Source organism: Neolamprologus multifasciatus, chromosome 14 (genome assembly GCF_963576455.1).
Source record: "Neolamprologus multifasciatus chromosome 14, fNeoMul1.2, whole genome shotgun sequence".
Classification (NCBI taxonomy): domain Eukaryota; kingdom Metazoa; phylum Chordata; class Actinopteri; order Cichliformes; family Cichlidae; genus Neolamprologus; species Neolamprologus multifasciatus.
Genome location: NC_140452.1, coordinates 17,616,260 through 17,634,240, shown reverse-complemented (window position 1 = coordinate 17,634,240; position 17,981 = coordinate 17,616,260). Strand labels below are relative to the sequence as shown.

The window sequence follows — 17,981 nt, the reverse complement described above, 5'->3', positions numbered from 1 at the left end:
GTTTATAGGTCACATAGTGACGTCACAGGTTCATTTAATGAGCTGTGCGTTAACATTTGTTAAGTAAAGGCACGCTGTATGTCTGCTGTTTGTGCCGAAGGATAACAGGTGAACTACCGATTAACTCACGTAAGATCCCTGCTGATAACTACTTAGCTTTAGCAAAGCTAACTGGCTAATGTCCAGAGGGCCAGGTGAAGTGAATGATTGATTCTGTATGCAGCCTCGCTAAACGGTCTGGACTCTGCAGCGTTCAAAGGGCAATGTTGGCAGTGGTTTTCAGGTCAGCTGTCACCAAATGTAAGTGTCGGTGATTTGTTTGTATTTTTTTTTAAACTTTGTTCTTAATTAGTAGGGAAACCCATCAAAGCGTGTGAAAATACACCGGATGTTCTGAATGTTTGACGCTGTTTTAGCTCGGAGCCGTGTGTCGATGCATTTTTTTTATTTTATTTTGGAGTCAAAAATTGGAAACAAAACCTTTTATAGGGATAAGTGGGTGAAAGCTCGTCAGTGCAGCTTCAGTGTTTTGTAAGATCGCGGTCAAGTGACGGTCAAGCCGTCATTTGTGAGCCGCGGTGAAGCAGCCACCTCTTATCCGCCGCCTAAATTTTCTTGCACTTTTACACTAGGCTTTACTGCAGCGCCCTTTCACCTTCATTGCTAATCGCAAACTCGCGCACACATTTCACGAACATTTACAACACATTTACAACATGAACAGATTTCATTTAGACAGTCTGATTGCATTATATTCAAAAATTCATTAAAAATCCTTGCAAGTTCACGTGAAACTTTCGACGCATTCTTTCTCTCCTCCAATGATTCAAACTACGTCTGGAAGTTTCACCTCTATCGTTTGCATATTCCACAAAAATGAAGGGAGGGAATTATGCTCTAGTTCAACACAATTACTCAAATATTGCATCATCTTTCCATCTGAGCATAACTGTTCTTTGCGATCAGCAATGAAGGAGAATAAGCGCTGCCGTAAAGTCCAGAGTAGAAGCGCAAGAAAATGTGTACTTTATACAGGTTATAGTAGTGATTTTAATTTGTCATAAATGTTGATTTTCTGCTCCATGTATTTTATATAGTTTAATAGTGTATAAATATGCTTTTTCTTTTTTGTTTTTTCTTCAAACAATATCTGCATTTGAGTAGCTAGAAGTGAGAAAAGGGAGTTGACTGTGGAAAAATATGAAAAAATAGTGGTGGAGTGATCACTTGCTTAAACGAAATTACTATTTTAGCAGTTAAATTGAAAGAGTTGTGGTGATTAATGACCCCATTATATATTTGTTTTAATTTTGTTAATCATATCTTGACTTTTTTCTTTATTTATACTCACCAGCTACTTTATTAGGTTCCTAGTGTAGGTTGGACTCCTTTTTACCTTCAGAACTACTTTAATTCTTCATGTCACAGATTCACCAAGGTACTGGAAACATGCGACATGGCTTGTTATCCTGCTGTACACAGCCATCACAGGATGGGTACACTGTGGTGATAAAGGGATGGACATGGTCAGCGACAACACTCAGATAGACGTAGTATTCAGAAAATGCTTAGTGAAACCACTGCTGCGAGGCAACATGTTCTTTGCACCAAGATCAGAATCGAGACTCAGGCCAGACAATATTTATTTTTTCTTCTATTGTCCAGTTCTTATGGGTCTGTGCTAGTTGTATCCTGGTTTGCCTCTTACCTGTAATTATTTTTATTTAATTTAATAACTGTACAGTACTCTCTGTTTATAGTAACCATTGTCCTTAATGTAAATATGTAAGAAAAATTGTGTATGTTTCTGTTCCGTGTCCTGTGTACTGTTTGTTTGTATATTTGTCTTTTTGGCTGCTGTTACAACCAAATTTTCCCCCTGTGGGACAATTGAAGGATTATTATTCTATTCTATTATTATTCTATCCTCTTCCTTTCAATAACTATTACAATTACTGTAAAACTGAACCAATACTGAGGTGTATAAGTGAGTTGAGGCCTTGAATGTAGGTAAGATACAAAATGGTAAAGATGAGAAAAGGTCTATGAATAGTCCATTGTAGCCTTGTAGCTTTCACTACTCTTGCTTCTTGGGCACAGTCTAATGTTGTTCTGTTTTTTTTTTCTTAGATAAGGGGTTGCAGTTGCCTAGTCAAACTGTGGCCAGAGCCATGTCATCTTCAGGTGGTGCCACACCTCCGTACACGACCCTGGCCATCAGTCGCCCTACAGAGTCCATCACGCATGTTGAACTTCACCGGCCTGAGAAACGCAATGCCATGAACAGTGCTTTCTGGAGGCAGGAATCAGAATTACATATATACATATTTTACACAGTGTCAGAGGCATGACAAATGCTATATATTATACCTGGATGCTCACAGTCTATATTCAGTTAGAAAGTCCATATTGTCCATATTCTTTATTTATCTTGGTGAAAATAAAGAGAAGGTTCATCATACCCAGCATGTATTTACCTCAGCTTGCTTCTCTTACTTATGCTGCGAGTGAGTGTGTGAGGGGGGAAAAAGCACTTGTATAAGTTTGTTTTTGTTTTCATTCATCCTGCAACCCTCGTTGTGTAACAGCACAGACCGGCAAGTAGGCTAGCTCCCAAACGTATTCAGTCCTCTGATCAGGAGAGAAGCACATACAAGAGTTTAAATAAATACAGTCACTCCCTACAAACAAGTGAACACAATATTCAGACTATTACTATTTCGTGAATCGTTGAGAATCAATATTGCATCATTTAGTGTGAATAAAAAATATAATGCTAATACATGGAACTCTAAAAGTGTTAAATTATCAGACATAAAAGAGCTCAAAAAGTCAAACTAATCACTGGAATTAAAAGCTAAATTATTATTTGGGTGAACGCTGATCTGAACTTGTGCGTTTCTCTGCCAGTGAGATGCTGACCTGCTTTAATGAGCTCTCTGAGGACCCTGAGTGCAGAGCAGTGGTAGTTTCTGGAGCAGGGAAGCTCTTCACAGCTGGTGGGTATACAGAATATTAAAATCTCTGTTCTCGTCTCTCAGTGGAGTATAATCAGTGTGTATAATCTCATCTGTGTTAATGCGCAGGTATCGATCTCATGGACATGACGCACAATGTACTTCAACCAGAAGGAGACGACACAGCCAGAATCTCCTGGGGGTTCAAAAAAAAGATTAAGAAATTTCAAGAGACCTTCTCCGTCATAGAGAAGGTCAGAGCGCATTATTAATGTAAAGAGTGAGAAGACTGAACCAGTCACAAACATGAGGTGTGACTGAATTATCAGATTTTATCAGGAAGGTTCCTGAACTGTGCTTCAGATGTTGTTCAGATGTTGCCTCTCTAAATCAAATCAAAATCAAATCAAAATTTTACCATGGGGCAGCTGGGACAGACTTAATCCCCCCACCAACCCTGGCTATGAATTGTATAAATGATAAATGATGAATGGTGGAAATTTTACTTCAGCCAAAGAAAGCCTTAGGACAGATTAGAAGTTACAAACATAGGATTTATTTTATCGTCATTTTGTCTTTAAAATTCCAGTTTTTGTAATGAAATTATATATTTTTTTCCATTGGCATTGCTCATCTGTGTGACCTGCATGAAACAACACAGTAAGAACTCAATACAAGATACACTGTCACACTGTTAATGTCTGTAGTGTAAGAGCAGTAGGACCCAGCGTGCACCAAGCTTCCCTTCCTTACAAATTCTCCCTCACTATCATTAAAGTACGTTTCCTCTTGAATTGTGTTCTCGCAGTGCCCGAAGCCTGTTGTGGTGGCCATCCATGGAGCCTGTGTAGGAGCAGGTAGGACATTGTAAAGATTACAGTGCTGTAGTGAATCATCTTAAGGTACAGGAGTTGGAAAAACACTAAAGTTCCTCGAATGTCTGCTTGAGTCTGGCTGCAAAAGGGAGTGAATTCCCAAAGAGTCTCATGTTAAAATGTCCAACTTTACAGCAGAAATAAACGCATTTACAGCCAAGAAGAAATAAATAAATGTTTGTTTTTTAAGCCTTTGTTTTATGCATTTTAACACTTGAAGTTAGGAGGATGATGCTTTGAGAAGTGTGCAGATATAAGAAGCTGTAGCCACTGTGTGAAAAGCTTCAAATCCCCTAAAATTCCTAATTGAGTCATTCGGCTGGACCAGTCCAACGTACTATACATATGCCCCTCTACCCCATGGCTGCTTTCGACTTGACCCCAGAAGACAACAAGACATTTGAAAATACCATGTTTTCAAGCTTTGATATATAACTGGTTAGTTTACTGCATGGACATGATGCTAGCAGGAGCCAGGTAAACCCACAGGCTGTGATACAGGCTTCTTGGTTGTGGAGGTGTTTGACGCATTGAGTTTGGTGGAGAAAGGAGCTTCGGTGAGTTAACCGTAGGTGGTGTTTTCTCTGGCAGGTGTTGACATGATTACAGCCTGCGACATTCGCCTGTGCACCCAGGACGCCTGGTTCCAAGTTAAGGTATAATCATCTGATTTTATCATTGTGGTGAGGACAATTGGGAAAGCATGGAATAGATAGCTGATTAAATTAAGACCAACTTATGAAGTATGAAGATTTGTGTTAAACAATTTCACTGATGAATGCAACTGTTTGTTTACTGCCTTTGATCTCTATATAAACATTTGAATGAAAACTGCATTAAATGTATTTATCATTCATAATATTCAAATAGTTCTTTACAAGGACAAATGTACCATCCATGTAACACGAGAAATCCTAATAAGATAGTGTGCTTGTTTGTCTTGGTGCCACAATCCTTGCAGAACTGAAGGGGATACAATAGCTACAAGTGTTCTACACTACAAATGGCACATCAAAAACTACATGTAGACGATGACATCTAGTGCAGATTACACCAAGGGGTGATAATTAGTTTTTCCAAAGGCAATATGCCAACAACAGTATAATTTCTTTTGGAAGAAATGCTTGCAATTCAGTGATGCACCTACATACAGATTTGTCCAAAGAATTCAAGCTGAATCAAAGTAAGAATAAATTATCATGAAATGCATGTTTTCGTTTTGTTTGAGATAGCTAGCAATGCCATTGTGAAAGTTTTCTTTATTTAAAATTTAACAGTCCTCTTGTGGAAAGGCTCAATGTCATAACTCTTGTTTCTTTTAATTAATGAGACTCACATTTCATATCCTACAGCAAGGTTTTGAGCAGAGATTACACACTAGATCTTGAGATTGTTTGCTAAATGTAGCAATGATGATTCCCTCTGCTTTGGCTCCATAGGAGGTTGATATTGGACTTGCAGCAGATGTTGGAACACTTCAGAGACTCCCAAAGGTCATCGGCAGCCAAAGGTGAGCCAGCAGCATGATTTACAATTGGGATAAGATTACAAGCAATTTATGGCATGACACTGTTAAGTGACTGAATGCTTGTAGGTTAAAAAAAATCTATTTCTATTTTCAACAGTCTTGTTAATGAACTGGCTCTGACAGCGAGAAAGATGTATGCTGATGAAGCTAAGAGCAGCGGACTGGTCAGGTAAACAATGTTCCCTCATCACTCTTTTTCCAAATTAAAAGCACTTATTTATTCAAACAGTTTGAAAACCCTTCCCTTCTTCTTCAGTCGAGTGTTTGCAGATAAGGAGGCGATGATGGCTGGAGCTCTGGAGATTGCTGGAGAGATTGCTGGTCGCAGCCCAGTTGCTGTGCAGGGCACCAAAATAAACCTCATCTATGCCAGAAACCACAGCGTAGCAGATGGATTGGATTACATTGTAAGGATGAATATAATATGACAAAGTTTTCTGTGCATATTTTTGTCAGCTTCACAACGTCACTCTTAAGGTTTGTGTTCAGAGTTCTCCGGAAGGAATCTGGCATTGCTACCTCATTCCCTCCATTTCAGTTTCCTGGTGTCTTTTATATAAATAAAGAGTGTCCACTGGCCTGTAGGTGTAAATAGACTGCCGAGTCCTGGTCTGACAAGGTAGCTCTTCTGTGTTGTGCCATCCACTTAGCCAGAGGTTGTTTGGTTTCCCCAAACAAGTGACAAAAACGTTTCCCACTGAAAATGCTACATCCAGATGAACAGAATCGAGTTTTTGGGATTTCCTTTCCTGGATAATTGGGCATGCATCAAGACGAATGGTTATAATATGACAAAGATTTCTGTGCATATTTTTGTTAGTTTCATGATGAAGAACCTGATTACTGAGAGAATTCAAGTCACACTTTAGGTTCATGTTCTCAGTTCTCCAGAAGGAATCTGGTATCGCTACCTCATTCCCTCCATTTAAGTTTCCTGGTGTCCTTTATATGACACTTAATAGCATAAAGGGGATGTGGCATGCTCACTTAAATGCATATGAACTTATAAAGTTCCCTTTTTAAAGTACTGACTCAAGTTCATAATTTCTCCTTCTCCAGGCTACGTGGAACATGAGCATGCTTCAGACTGAAGATCTGATGAAATCAGCTCAGGCAGCCCTCGAGAAGAAGAGTCCCAAAACTAAGACATACTCTAAACTCTGAACACCAGTGAGGCAAAGCTCAGATACAGAAAGTGCCTCTTTCCTCCACCACTACGGCCGTTCTTACACCAATTTTATAAATCAAAATTACATTTACTAGCTGGAGATCTGTATCCACACTAGACAGTATTTTAATGTCATTATGTGTTTAATAATTCATTCAGGTTCATATTTCTTCTGCTCTAATATCAGATATGGATAATATTTAACTAAGGCAAATCTTAACTTACTGAGCTGAGAAACACTTTGTACATCTGTAAATGACCTTCTGAATGTTTCCTCATTAAAGACACTTGTGTGAAAGTGATTTTAAATTTCCAGTCTTGGTAGAATAAAGAGGGCACATCAGAGGAGATTTAGGAGGAACAACTGCTCATCTCTTTCTACCGTGCTGCAGTTGAGTCTGTTGTAATGGACCGCTTACCAGTGTGGTATCAAGGCTGTTCTGTAGCAGACAAACAGGCACTGCGAGGAGTGGTGAGAACAGCAGAAAAATAAAATATGGCTGCGGGCTGCCATGCCTGGAGGATACTCAAGCAAGCACAAAACATCATCAGTGATGGTGTCACAATCACCATCTGAACTGTTGCACTCAGGTAGCGGAAAGAGATCAGCCAAAACCCACATCTCTAGGTTCAGAGACCGCTCCTTTCTAAATGCTATCTGTGTCACTTACATGCATCAATAAGTGTATTTTTTTCTTTGTTTATTATTGCTCTGTTTGCAATGACAAACCAGGCACCCCATCTATAATACATTATAATAATAATAAAAATATATCATAATGAAACATACCACTTAAGATTAAGCTATCCAGCAGTGTATGAAATGATTAAAATGAGCCAGTAAAAACATCTGGAACTATTATCATTTGTGGATGATCCAGACCTCCTGCATGGCTTCCTGGACAGGCAGTGGAGCACCTTCTCTAACAGACTGATTCAGCTCCACTGTCATAAGGACAGGAAATATTTCACATGACATACCCTCATTCCCTATAATATAATTATGAAACGCTGCCTGAGGGAAGTACAGGACACCTACAGGAGGAAGGTGGAGCAGAAGTTGGAGAGGAACAATATGAGGGAGGTCTGGAATGGTGTGAAAACCATCACAGGCCACAACACCAAGAACAGCACAGTGGGGTGGGGTGGGGGGACTGTGGAGAAGGCAAACGAACTCAACAACTTCTTCAACAGGTTTGACCAGCCCACAACCCCCCCACCCTCCAATTTACTACAGAGCCCTCTCCCCACTCTCCTACCTCCCTCGCTTCCCCCCCTTCCTGACACTATGACACCCCCCTTCTCCAACCCTTCTCTCAACAGCAGGACATCTTCCCCCCCTCCTTCCAATCATCTCCCAGTGTCACAGTGGATCAGGTCAGGAGGCAACTGAGGAAGCTTCGCACCAGGAAGGCAGCAGGCCCAGACAAGGTGTGTCCTAGGATGCTAAAGGCGTGTGCTGCTGAACTTGGGGAGCCACTACAACGAGTCTTCAATCTCAGTCTGCGACTGGGGAGAGTGCCCGCCCTGTGGAAGACATCCTGCATCGTCCCGGTCCCCAAAAGGAACCGGCCCAATGAGCTGAATGACTTCCGACCGGTGGCACTGACGTCACATCTTATGAAGACTCTAGAGCGGCTCTTCCTCAACCTCCTCCGACCACAGGTACACCATGCCCAGGACCCACTACAGTTTGCATACAAGGCGGATGTCGGAGTGGAGGATGCCATCCTGTACCTCCTACATAGAGCCTACTCACACCTGGACAAGGGAAAAGGCACGGTCAGGATCCTGTTTCTTGACTTTTCCAGTGCCTTTAATACCATCCAGTATGCTTCAGGAAAAACTGAACAGGATGGAGGTGGACCCCTGCCTGGTCGCTTGGATCTCCGACTACCTCACTGACAGACCACAGTACGTCAGGCTGAAGGACATCATGTCTGACACTGTGGTCAGCAGCACAGGAGCACCATAGGGAACTGTGCTGTCCCCTCTTCTCTTCACTCTGTACACCTCTCACTTATGCTACAAATCTGAATTATGCCATATTCAGAAGTTTGCAGACGACACAGCCATCATGGGGTGTATCTGGGATAATCAGGAAGAGGAGTACAGAAGTCTGGTGAGGAACTTCGTCGCATGGAGTCACACAAACCACCTGCAACTCAACACCTCAAAGACCAAGGAACTGGTTGGGGATTTTGGGAAGTCCAGAGCAGGTCCACTGCCGGTTCAGATAGAGGGGGAGGAGGTGGAGGTGGTCAAAAGTACAAGTACCCCAGGCTGTGGGTGGACAACAAACTGGACTGGTCATGCAACACAGAGCACCTGTATTAAAAAAGGCCAAAGCCGACTGTACTTCCTCAGGAGGCTGAGGTCTTTTAACATCTGCAGGAAGCTCCTGAGGATGTTTTACCAGTCAGTGGTAGCTGGAGTAATTTTCTATGCTGTGGTGTGCTGGGGGAGCAGCACAGCAAAGGAGGACTCATCCAGGCTGGAAAAACTGATCAGGAAGGCTGGCTCTGTGGTCGGCATGAAGCTGGACACTCTGGTGACAGTGGCAGAGAAAAGGACACTAAAAAACTGCTGGACATTATGGACAATGCTGGGCATCCTCTGCACACGGCCATAAACAACCAGAGGAGTCTGTTCAGTGACAGGTTGCTTCTCTCAAAGACAAGAACCAACAGACTTAAAAACTCCTTTGTCCCACATGCCATCAAACTGTTTAACTCCTCTCTGGAGGAGAGGGAGGGGAAACAGGAGGACAAAGGAGGAGGGAACAACTAAGCTGCAGTGCCTCTTCACTTCACTGTGCAATACTTTTTGTGCAATACTTTTTGTTAATAGTCAACGGTGCAATAGACTTCAAAACTTGAAATGTGCAATTCCCTTGTATTCTTATTCCTATTTATTCTATTTATCCCTTTCGTATATTTTATTTATATATGTCTCTGTGTTTATATATGTGTATATTAGGGGTGCAACGATACTCATATCGATATTGAACCGTTTGATACAGTGCTTTCGGTTTGGTACGCATATGTATCGAACAATACAACAGTTTTAATTTATTTTATCAACTTTCCTTCTGACGGTGCTGTCTGTGTTGAGCGCTCAGTGGATCTGCGCTTGACAGTGCAGCCTAGGCGGAGTAGTCGAGCGCAGATTCACTGAGCGCAGGGCAAGCTAGCGAGACAGAAGTTAAGCTCTCCTTGCAACATGGCAAATTGAACCTCCCCCACCCTCATTCAGATCTGGCGTTTGGAACTATTTTGGTTTTCATGTGACGTATGACCCTGAAGGTAAGCCTGTCATGGACAAAAGTAAAACAGTATGTTGGATGTGCCAGCAATGCTCAATTACATGGGTGGGAACTAGTGTGTTAGCGCAGTTAGCCCCACGCACGGGACAATCCGCGGTAGCTCATTAACGGAGATTTGCCGTGTTGTGGCGTTAACCTCATTTCAGATTAACGCTGACAGCACTAGTGGGAACACAACGAATATGACTGCACATTTACGCCGACATCATCCTAGTGCAAAGACAAGTGGAAGCAGACAAAAACAACAAGCACGCATGCTACAAACTTTACCCGAGTCATTTAGACAGCCGTAAGCACATGATTCTCCTTATGGGGACCTGATATGTTTAATATGCTGCTGAGAATATAGCCCAGAAGAAGCGTATAGTATAGCTTTTATTTTGTTAAGAGCCATTTCTCTGTAATAAACTCTCTTTTCCAAAGATGAGTGATTCCTCAATCAGATACAGGGCTCGCAAAATCGCTAGCCCGACGTCCCGGGGCTAGCGATTTTTCCAGTCGGGCTACCAAAATCTATCTCTGCCCTGCCCGTCGGCCTATCGTAGGAAGGAAAAATCTATGTCAATGCTTTTGCATTCTTTCGGAAATGTAGCTGGGTAATTATGTCATTGGCATCGGTGAACCACTGTCAATATGTGACATATTGAAATCGCGTTTGAATTTGCGCTTGTTTTTTGCTTTCACTTTGCAATTGCGCAAACTGTGTATAGAGAGTGACAGCACTGATTGGTGGGTGATGATAAGTGAAATCTCCCGCAGCTTAAACATGTGAGAGGTTGATCGCGCAGAGAATCGCTGAGCGTTATGTGAGTGCGTGTGTAAAAGCAACAGGATATATATTTTAGTTCTGCTGAGCCAAATAAGACAGGTCAGGGTGAAGAAGTGACAGCCAAAGAAAAGCTTACCACAAAACGGAAAAGTTATGACAAATCAGACTATAAGGCAAAAAGAAAGTGCAGCTTTATGGTTTCATGGACAAATTTCTGTGGCTGCAATATGACGAGCTAAATAACCAGGGCTGCACATAAGTGGTCCGCAGGTGCGCATTCGCTGTCAAAATAAAAAACGCGCACAAGATAAGAAGTTTCAACGCGTGTTTGCGTACATAAGATTTTCTGGAGGAGGACAGACATTTGTTTAGAACTCTTAAAGATGTCGAAGAAGCAAGCTCCTTTAAGCAATTACTTTGGTGTTCCTCCACCTCCAAAGAAATGTCAGAAGGAGTCCGAACCACAAAAGAAGCGCGTATTCTTGGAAAAGTGGTTGCAGAAGGTGAGCTGGCTTCAAACAAATGATGAACGCACACAGATGTGGTGCAGAATGTGCCGTGAAAATTTAATAAATGACAAATTAAAAAGGCATGAACATTTTTTTTTGTATCGAAAAAATATCGAACCGTGACACCAAAGTATCGAACCGAACCGAACCGAACCGTGAATTTTGTGTATCGTAGCACCCCTAGTGTATATATATAATATTCTGCTCACGTTCTGTAACTTCTGTCGGTGCTGTGCTATTGGAAACCGAATTTCCCAGAGGAACCCACCCGAGGGATTAATAAAGTTTTATCTTATCTTATCTCTCAGGCAGAAGCATCTGGCAGATTTCATGCAACCACTGTAATAAAATAATTTCTCTAATGCAGGATGAAGTAATTCTCATTTTTATTCTGGTGGTACCTGGTGGAAGAAGCTGGGGGGGGGGGGGGGTGGGGGGTTTCTGCTGCTTGATGAAACCAGATTTCTCCATCTGTTGTGGGGCCTGTTCTCCCTTTGACTTAGTACTGGCCTTGTGTAGAGGTTCTAGTTTAGTTTTTGTGTTACAGGTGACTGGTTGACATGTGTTCGCTCTAGGACTGTCATTGGAAAGAGGGAAGGAAGTCAAGTCGGTCAGGTTTATAAAGTTTTGGCTTAAAAAATGGTGTAATGTTAGGATAGAAAATATGTATATCAGTCCTTTGACGTCTGTACTACAAAGCAATTCAAAGTACTATATTGCTTTTTGATGATTAACAAAAACTGTAGACCATCTTAGAGCCCCTTACTACCAGCACAATGAGATCTCAGGGATCCTCCAGAAGGAATCATCCTGTCTGGTCAGTAGTTCATCCATCCATCCATCCATCCATCCATCCATCTTTTTCCACTTATCCAGCCAAAGCGGGTCCAGCAGCCTAAGCAGAGCAGCCCAGACCTCCCTCTCCCCGGTCACCACCTCCAGCTTGTCCGGGGGAACACCAAGGCGTTCCCAGGCCAGCCGAGAGATATAATCTCTCCATTGTGTCCCGGGTCTGACCCGGGGCCTCCTCCCGGTGGGACATGCCCAGGAGGCATCCTTGTCAGATGCCTGAACCACCTCAACTGGCCTTTCAATGTGAAGGAGCAGCCGCTCTTCTCTGAGGTCCTTCCGTACTTCTCACCCTATCTCTAATTTCCAGCACCGGTAATCATTAATTCTGCGGTTTTAATCCCTACTTGTATTTTATTTGCTCCCAAAACAGTTATGTACAAAACGATGGAGAACACGGCAGGTCCGTACAAAGACAGACTTAACGAAAAGGCAAAAAAAAAAGTACGAGGAAAAAAATCAAAGGACCGAAAGGGTCAGACCCATACGAGCATACAGAGTGGAGTAAGGACGTTAGCGTGCTGCCCAACTTTCATCACGCACATATTTATTATTATATGGTCCTAAGTGTGAGTGCATACACTCACAAAATGTTTAGTAACTTCAGATCCCTGCAACAAGCCCAGGTCCAGTTTACTTTGGTGATTTGGACTATTCCATTTCACCGCTGTTGTTAATTTTTTTCCTTTATATTCTGTACAGGCCAACGCAATCTATTTTTCTTTTCAGGTTGTAGTATTACACAACATTTTCAGATCCAATAGGAATAAAATAAGTGTTTCGTAATTCATTCAATTTATTGTCTTTATTTATAACTGGCATTATTGTTTCATTCTATTATAGAATCTTACAAGAAAGAGGCAAAAATTGTATTCCATAATGCTTTATTAGCTCCTTCGGTGAAAAACAAGTCAACAATGCAAAAAACCCCAAAAACAAAACAACATACTGGAAAACAGTTATTCATCACTTGACTGCTTCAATACAACACTTGGGCACATATGTGGGACTTTTCGTGGCTGTTTTCATATCGCTCTCTCTCTCTTAACCAATCAAATCTTGCTGTGGTAGCAGCTTTAAACTCGGTATGACCGAGGTTGATAGAGGGTGCCCAGTCTGGATCGCATTCCAGCATTGTGTAGGCTGGTTTTCCTACAAAACAACAAATATTAGCCTGCAAAGCCACAGTGAACAAAGCAGCATAGCGCAACTAATTCAATTCAAATCAATATAACACTTATTTGTAACCTACATCAACAATTATGTTATGATAAATTACGTAATAACTACAACAGAAGACTTACCTTTGTGGAAATGCTTGGAGCAGACTAACATGTGAGCTGGAGTGTTCTGAGACTTTATATTTGGTCTTCGAATGGCTGCAATCCAGGCCATTCGTCGGCTCTTTGTTACTTCGGAAACATGGCTTGAACAATTTCTCTTCCATGACGTAATCCGATAAAAATCTATCTTTTTACCCGTCGGCTTCCCTCTCTCAAGAGGGGCGCCGTTTGTAAAGTGAAAAAATGCTAAAATTAACGGCAACATTTTTCCACATTTAGCTCAGAACCTTAAGAAAAAAAAAGTAAGGTCTGTCTCCGGGAACGGTGCCGCCTTTGCTGACTTTGTGCAAAAGCAAGAAAGCCAAACAAAGTAAGGTCTGCCAAGCCAAGAACCAGAAAGCAGCCTGAAGCCGCGAACGTGCTCCTCTCCAGTCACCCCTCTCCTGTCAAAGTCGAATTCTGGGCCTTTTGGCTAAGATCAAGTGTAGTATCTGTTCTTATCAGTTTAATATCTGATACGCCCCCGATTCGGGGGCAACGTATTAAACACATTTTAGAACAGGGAGCCGAATAAGGGGCTCGCTCCGTTCGCTCCACGCATCGACCCGGTATTGCAGCTCCTCCGGGAACGGTGCCCCCTTTGCTGACTTTGTGCGAAAGCAAGAAAGCCAAACAAAGTAAGGTCTGCCAAGCCAAGAGCCAGAAAGCAGCCTGAAGCCGCGAACGTACTCCTCTCCAGTCACCCCTCTCCTGTCAAAGTCGAACTCTGGAGCAGAGCAGGCGGGGCCTAAGATCTGCCCCTTCAGCCAAGCAAACAGGGCCTACCGTGACGCCGGAAGCCGGGACGAGGAGTCACTGCAGCTTCCTGCGATCCCAAAGAAACACACACTCTGGTTTCTCTTCAAAACGTACAAGTCTTTCGCCTTTTATTAAAGACTTCCGTGGTGAGTGAGGCTAAGGAGTTGCACCTATTTTTGGCAGGGTCTGGCTGGGCCCTCTCCTCGTTGTTCAAAAGAAGAAATAGAAGAAAGCGCGCAGTTCCAGGGAGCTCCGCAGGCCTCTGAGCTACTGTGGGTGGGCGGAGATTTGAAGCAGAGCCCTCCCTGTGAGCCAAGTGAAAGAGCGCACCGTCACAAACGAGAAGTGTCCCGAGAAGGCGGCTCAACCAGGAACCTGCAGGAGGCCATCGCTTCTCGGCCTTTTGGCTAAGATCAAGTGTAGTATCTGTTCTTATCAGTTTAATATCTGATACGCCCCGGATTCGGGGGCAACGTATTAAACGCATTTTTAGAACTGGGAGCCAAATAAGGGGCTCGCTCCGTTCGCTCCACGCATCGACCCGGTATTGTAGCGCCTCCGGGAACGGTGCCCCCTTTGCTGACTTTGTGCAAAAGCAAGAAAGCCAAACAAAGTAAGGTCTGCCAAGCCAAGAGCCAGAAAGCAGCCTGAAGCCGCGAACGTGCTCCTCTCCAGAGAAGGGGTGTATTAAAAGACCCAAAGCAGCTGCCCATTAATGAGGGCACATTAACGACATTGCTTTTGGCTGTTTTCACCAATGTCTTGTTCTGCTGGCTGAGGCCACCTACAACACACCAGGGCCAGTGCTGCTGGCCGAGGCTAACTACACCACACCAGGCCCTGTGCTGGTTCCTGAGGCCATCTTCAAAAATCCAGGGCCTGTGCTGCTGGATAAATGCTAAACTGAGTCTTTGGGTTAGGGTATTAGGCAAGCATGCAGGTAGGGTTATAGGATTGTGTTCGTAACTTCAGGTACTGGCCACCTCATCACTTGATTCCATAAATTGACACATTGTTCTGCGGGCAGCAGCTTACGGCCATACAACCCTCAGCACGCCTGATCTCGGAAGCTAAGCAGGGCTGGGCTTGGTTAGTACTTGGATGAGAGACTGTGTTACGACCCGTCTAGGGCCAGACAATAACATGAGTGAGGCACTCGCTTCCCCCCCAAGACCCAAGCAGCCACAGGAAACAAATCCTTTAGTTTCAATGTGATTTATTTACAATGTGAAAAAAAGGAACCAAAACGGGAGTGTCAACACTTCAGGGTGAGCCAAGGCCAAAACAATAAACAAAACAAATCTACATGAATCCCGCACCCCTGACCTTACCAAAACAAAGTCAAAAATAAAGACAGAGTCTAACCTCCTTAACTAACTCAAAACAGGAGAAAAACGGGTGATCAAAAGAAACGGCAGCTCACCCCTACCCACTCCACTTCCACAACTTTCAAGCGCACTACAGCCAGCGGCTGCCACAGGAATACTGCTGGGTCGTGAGGAGAAATGCGAGGACCTCTCCAGCTGTAGCGCTCCAGCCTCCTTTTAATGGGCGGGTCCTCCAGCTGGAACCAGTCACGTCGGTGCAGTGTATCCACGCACCAATTGGAGCAGGGCCCTGGCACAGCTAAATTAACATAAAAAGACATAACACCTGCACAGAACGAACACATGAACATGCAAGTTCGTAACACCCCCTTCCATAAGAATTAAACAACCCTCCCATTGTTTAATTCCCAAACTATGAAATTGCTCTCGACAGGGCGTCAGCGATGACATTTTCCGTCCCTTTCTTATGTTTGATATGCAGGTTAAAATCTTGCAAAAGAAGGGACCAACGCATAAGTCTCTGATTTGAGTTTTGCATCTGGGAGAGAAACACCAATGGATTGTGGTCAGTGAATACTTGAACAGGGATAGAGCTGGATCCGATATACACCTCGAAATGCTGCAGGGCTAACAACAAGGCAAGGGCTTCCTTTTCAATAGTGCTGTAGTTAATCTGATGTTTGTTGAACTTTTTTGAAAAATAACAAATTGGGCGATCCACGCCGCGATGGTCTTCCTGCATAAGGACAGCTCCTGCACCAGACGCACTAGCGTCAACCTCGAGCTTGAAAGGGGACATGAAATTAGGTGCCGTAAGAACAGGGGAACTGCACAGTAATGCTTTCGCAGACTCAAAAGCAGTCTGAAAAACAGGCGTCCACACAAAAGGCTTCATTAGACTGATCAAATCGGTGAGAGGAACGACAACAGTGGCAAAGTTCTTACAAAAACCTCTGTAATAACCACACATTCCTAGAAATCGGCGCAGCGCCCTTCTCGTTTGTGGGACTGGAAACTCAACGATCGCCTGTATTTTCGCAGTCACCGGCAGTACCTGTCCCTGACCCACCTGTTTTCCCAGATATGTGATGGTGGATCTGCCAAATTCACATTTGGCTAGGTTTAGTGTAAGCGAGGCTTTCTGAAAACGGCTGAAAATGAGAGAGAGTGTTTGTAAGTGGTCAGACCAGGTGGATGAGTAAATGACAACATTATCCAAGTAGGCATCGCAGTTATTCACGCCTGCCAGTACTTTGGCCATAAGGCGCCGGAAAGTAGCGGGTGCATTACGCAACCCAAACGGCATAACCGTGTACTGGAGAAAATGATCTGGCGTGACAAAAGCAGATATTTCAGATGCTCTGGGAGTTAAAGGTACTTGCCAGTAACCTTTTAACAGATCAAGTTTGGTTACAAAGGATGCTGATCCCACTCTATCAATACAATCCTCCATTCTAGGAAGAGGAAATGAATCAGGTTTGGTAACAGCGTTACACAACTTTCCTGTAATCATTACAAAACCGAGGAGTGTTGTCAGATTTTGGTACCAGCACACACGGCGAACTCCATGCGCTGGCGCTCGGAATGGCTAAACCGTGTTCAACTTCCTAATCAACTTCCTTCTGCATTATCGCTCTTTTCACTGGGTTCACTCGATAGGCATGCTGCTTAATCGGTTTATGTCCTTCCACATCAATGTCATGGCACAGGACAGCAGTTTGACGAGGATGACCAGAAAAAAGTGCTAAATTATTCTCTATCAGAGCAGTGACGTCAGCTCGAGTGGGCTCAGATAGGTGGGCTAAATATGTGTCTAAATCATTTAAGATCTCCGAATTCTTCAACCGGCCGCTACCCAGCGCTTCACTTTTCTGGAGCAGTCCGTCATCAGAGGGTTCATAAGGAGAAACAACACTAGCGGCGCACACTGGAGATGGCGCACCCTGGAGATGGCGCACCCGAAGGGCTCCTCGAGTGGTACGATTTTAACATATTAATATGACAAACCCTAGACTTTCTCCGGCGGTCTGGGGTCTGGATCACATAATTGTTGTCACTGAGTTTCTGTTCCACCACATATGGGCCAGCGAACCAGGCTAACAAACTGGACCCTACCACAGGCAGCAACACCAACACTTTCTCGCCTGGCTGGAAACTTCTGCAAACAGCCTTTTTATCATAGCGAGCTTTCATTTTAGCCTGCGTATGTGACAGACTTTCTCGAGCTAACTGACATGCAAGGTGGAGTTTTTCCCGAAGTCCGCTAACATAATCCAGGACATTATGCTGAGTTTCAGAAGTTTCTGACAACCACTTCTCCTTCAGAAGCCGGAGGGGACCGCGGACCACATGTCCAAACACCAGATCCATCGGACTGAATCCCAAGGATTCCTGAGTGGTCTCCCTGACGGCAAATAGCAATAACGGCAGACCCTCATCCCATTCTCTACCCGACTCAGCGCAGAACTTGCGCAGCATAGCTTTGAGGGTTTGATGGAATCTCTCCAGAGCACCTTGACTTTCCGGGTGGTATGGACTGGATTTTACATGTTTTATGTGTAACTCCTCCACAACCTGTGCAAACACTTTTGA

At 43.6% G+C, this 17,981-nt stretch overlaps 1 protein-coding gene and 3 non-coding genes across 6 annotated transcripts; all 4 read left to right on the top strand.

The window, feature by feature from the left end:
• The first annotated feature begins 2 nt into the window (after positions 1-2).
• LOC146503867 (delta(3,5)-Delta(2,4)-dienoyl-CoA isomerase, mitochondrial-like) lies at positions 3-12,608 on the top strand. Of its 3 annotated transcripts, XM_085130553.1 has the most exons (11): positions 3-129; positions 224-300; positions 2,131-2,299; positions 2,911-2,999; positions 3,087-3,211; positions 3,766-3,814; positions 4,424-4,488; positions 5,272-5,342; positions 5,458-5,529; positions 5,617-5,767; positions 6,420-12,608. In XM_085130553.1, exons 2-11 carry the CDS (start codon positions 264-266, stop codon positions 6,522-6,524), a joined length of 933 nt encoding a protein of 310 aa, XP_084986679.1. In that variant the 5' UTR covers positions 3-129; positions 224-263; the 3' UTR covers positions 6,525-12,608. The 3 variants fall into 3 exon arrangements, with proteins under 3 accessions (XP_084986679.1, XP_084986678.1, XP_084986680.1); XM_085130552.1 differs by having other exon boundaries at positions 9-300; XM_085130554.1 differs by lacking the exon at positions 224-300 and having other exon boundaries at positions 18-129.
• Positions 12,609-13,715: 1,107 nt separating this feature from the next.
• Positions 13,716-13,905, top strand: LOC146503866 (U2 spliceosomal RNA). Its single transcript, XR_014869091.1, has one exon. It is a non-coding gene; the product is annotated as a U2 spliceosomal RNA (small nuclear RNA).
• Positions 13,906-14,148: 243 nt separating this feature from the next.
• Positions 14,149-14,260, top strand: LOC146503865 (U5 spliceosomal RNA). The gene has a single exon (XR_014868957.1). It is a non-coding gene; the product is annotated as a U5 spliceosomal RNA (small nuclear RNA).
• Positions 14,261-14,448: 188 nt separating this feature from the next.
• Positions 14,449-14,639, top strand: LOC146503864 (U2 spliceosomal RNA). The gene has a single exon (XR_014869051.1). It is a non-coding gene; the product is annotated as a U2 spliceosomal RNA (small nuclear RNA).
• The last annotated feature ends 3,342 nt before the right edge of the window (positions 14,640-17,981 follow it).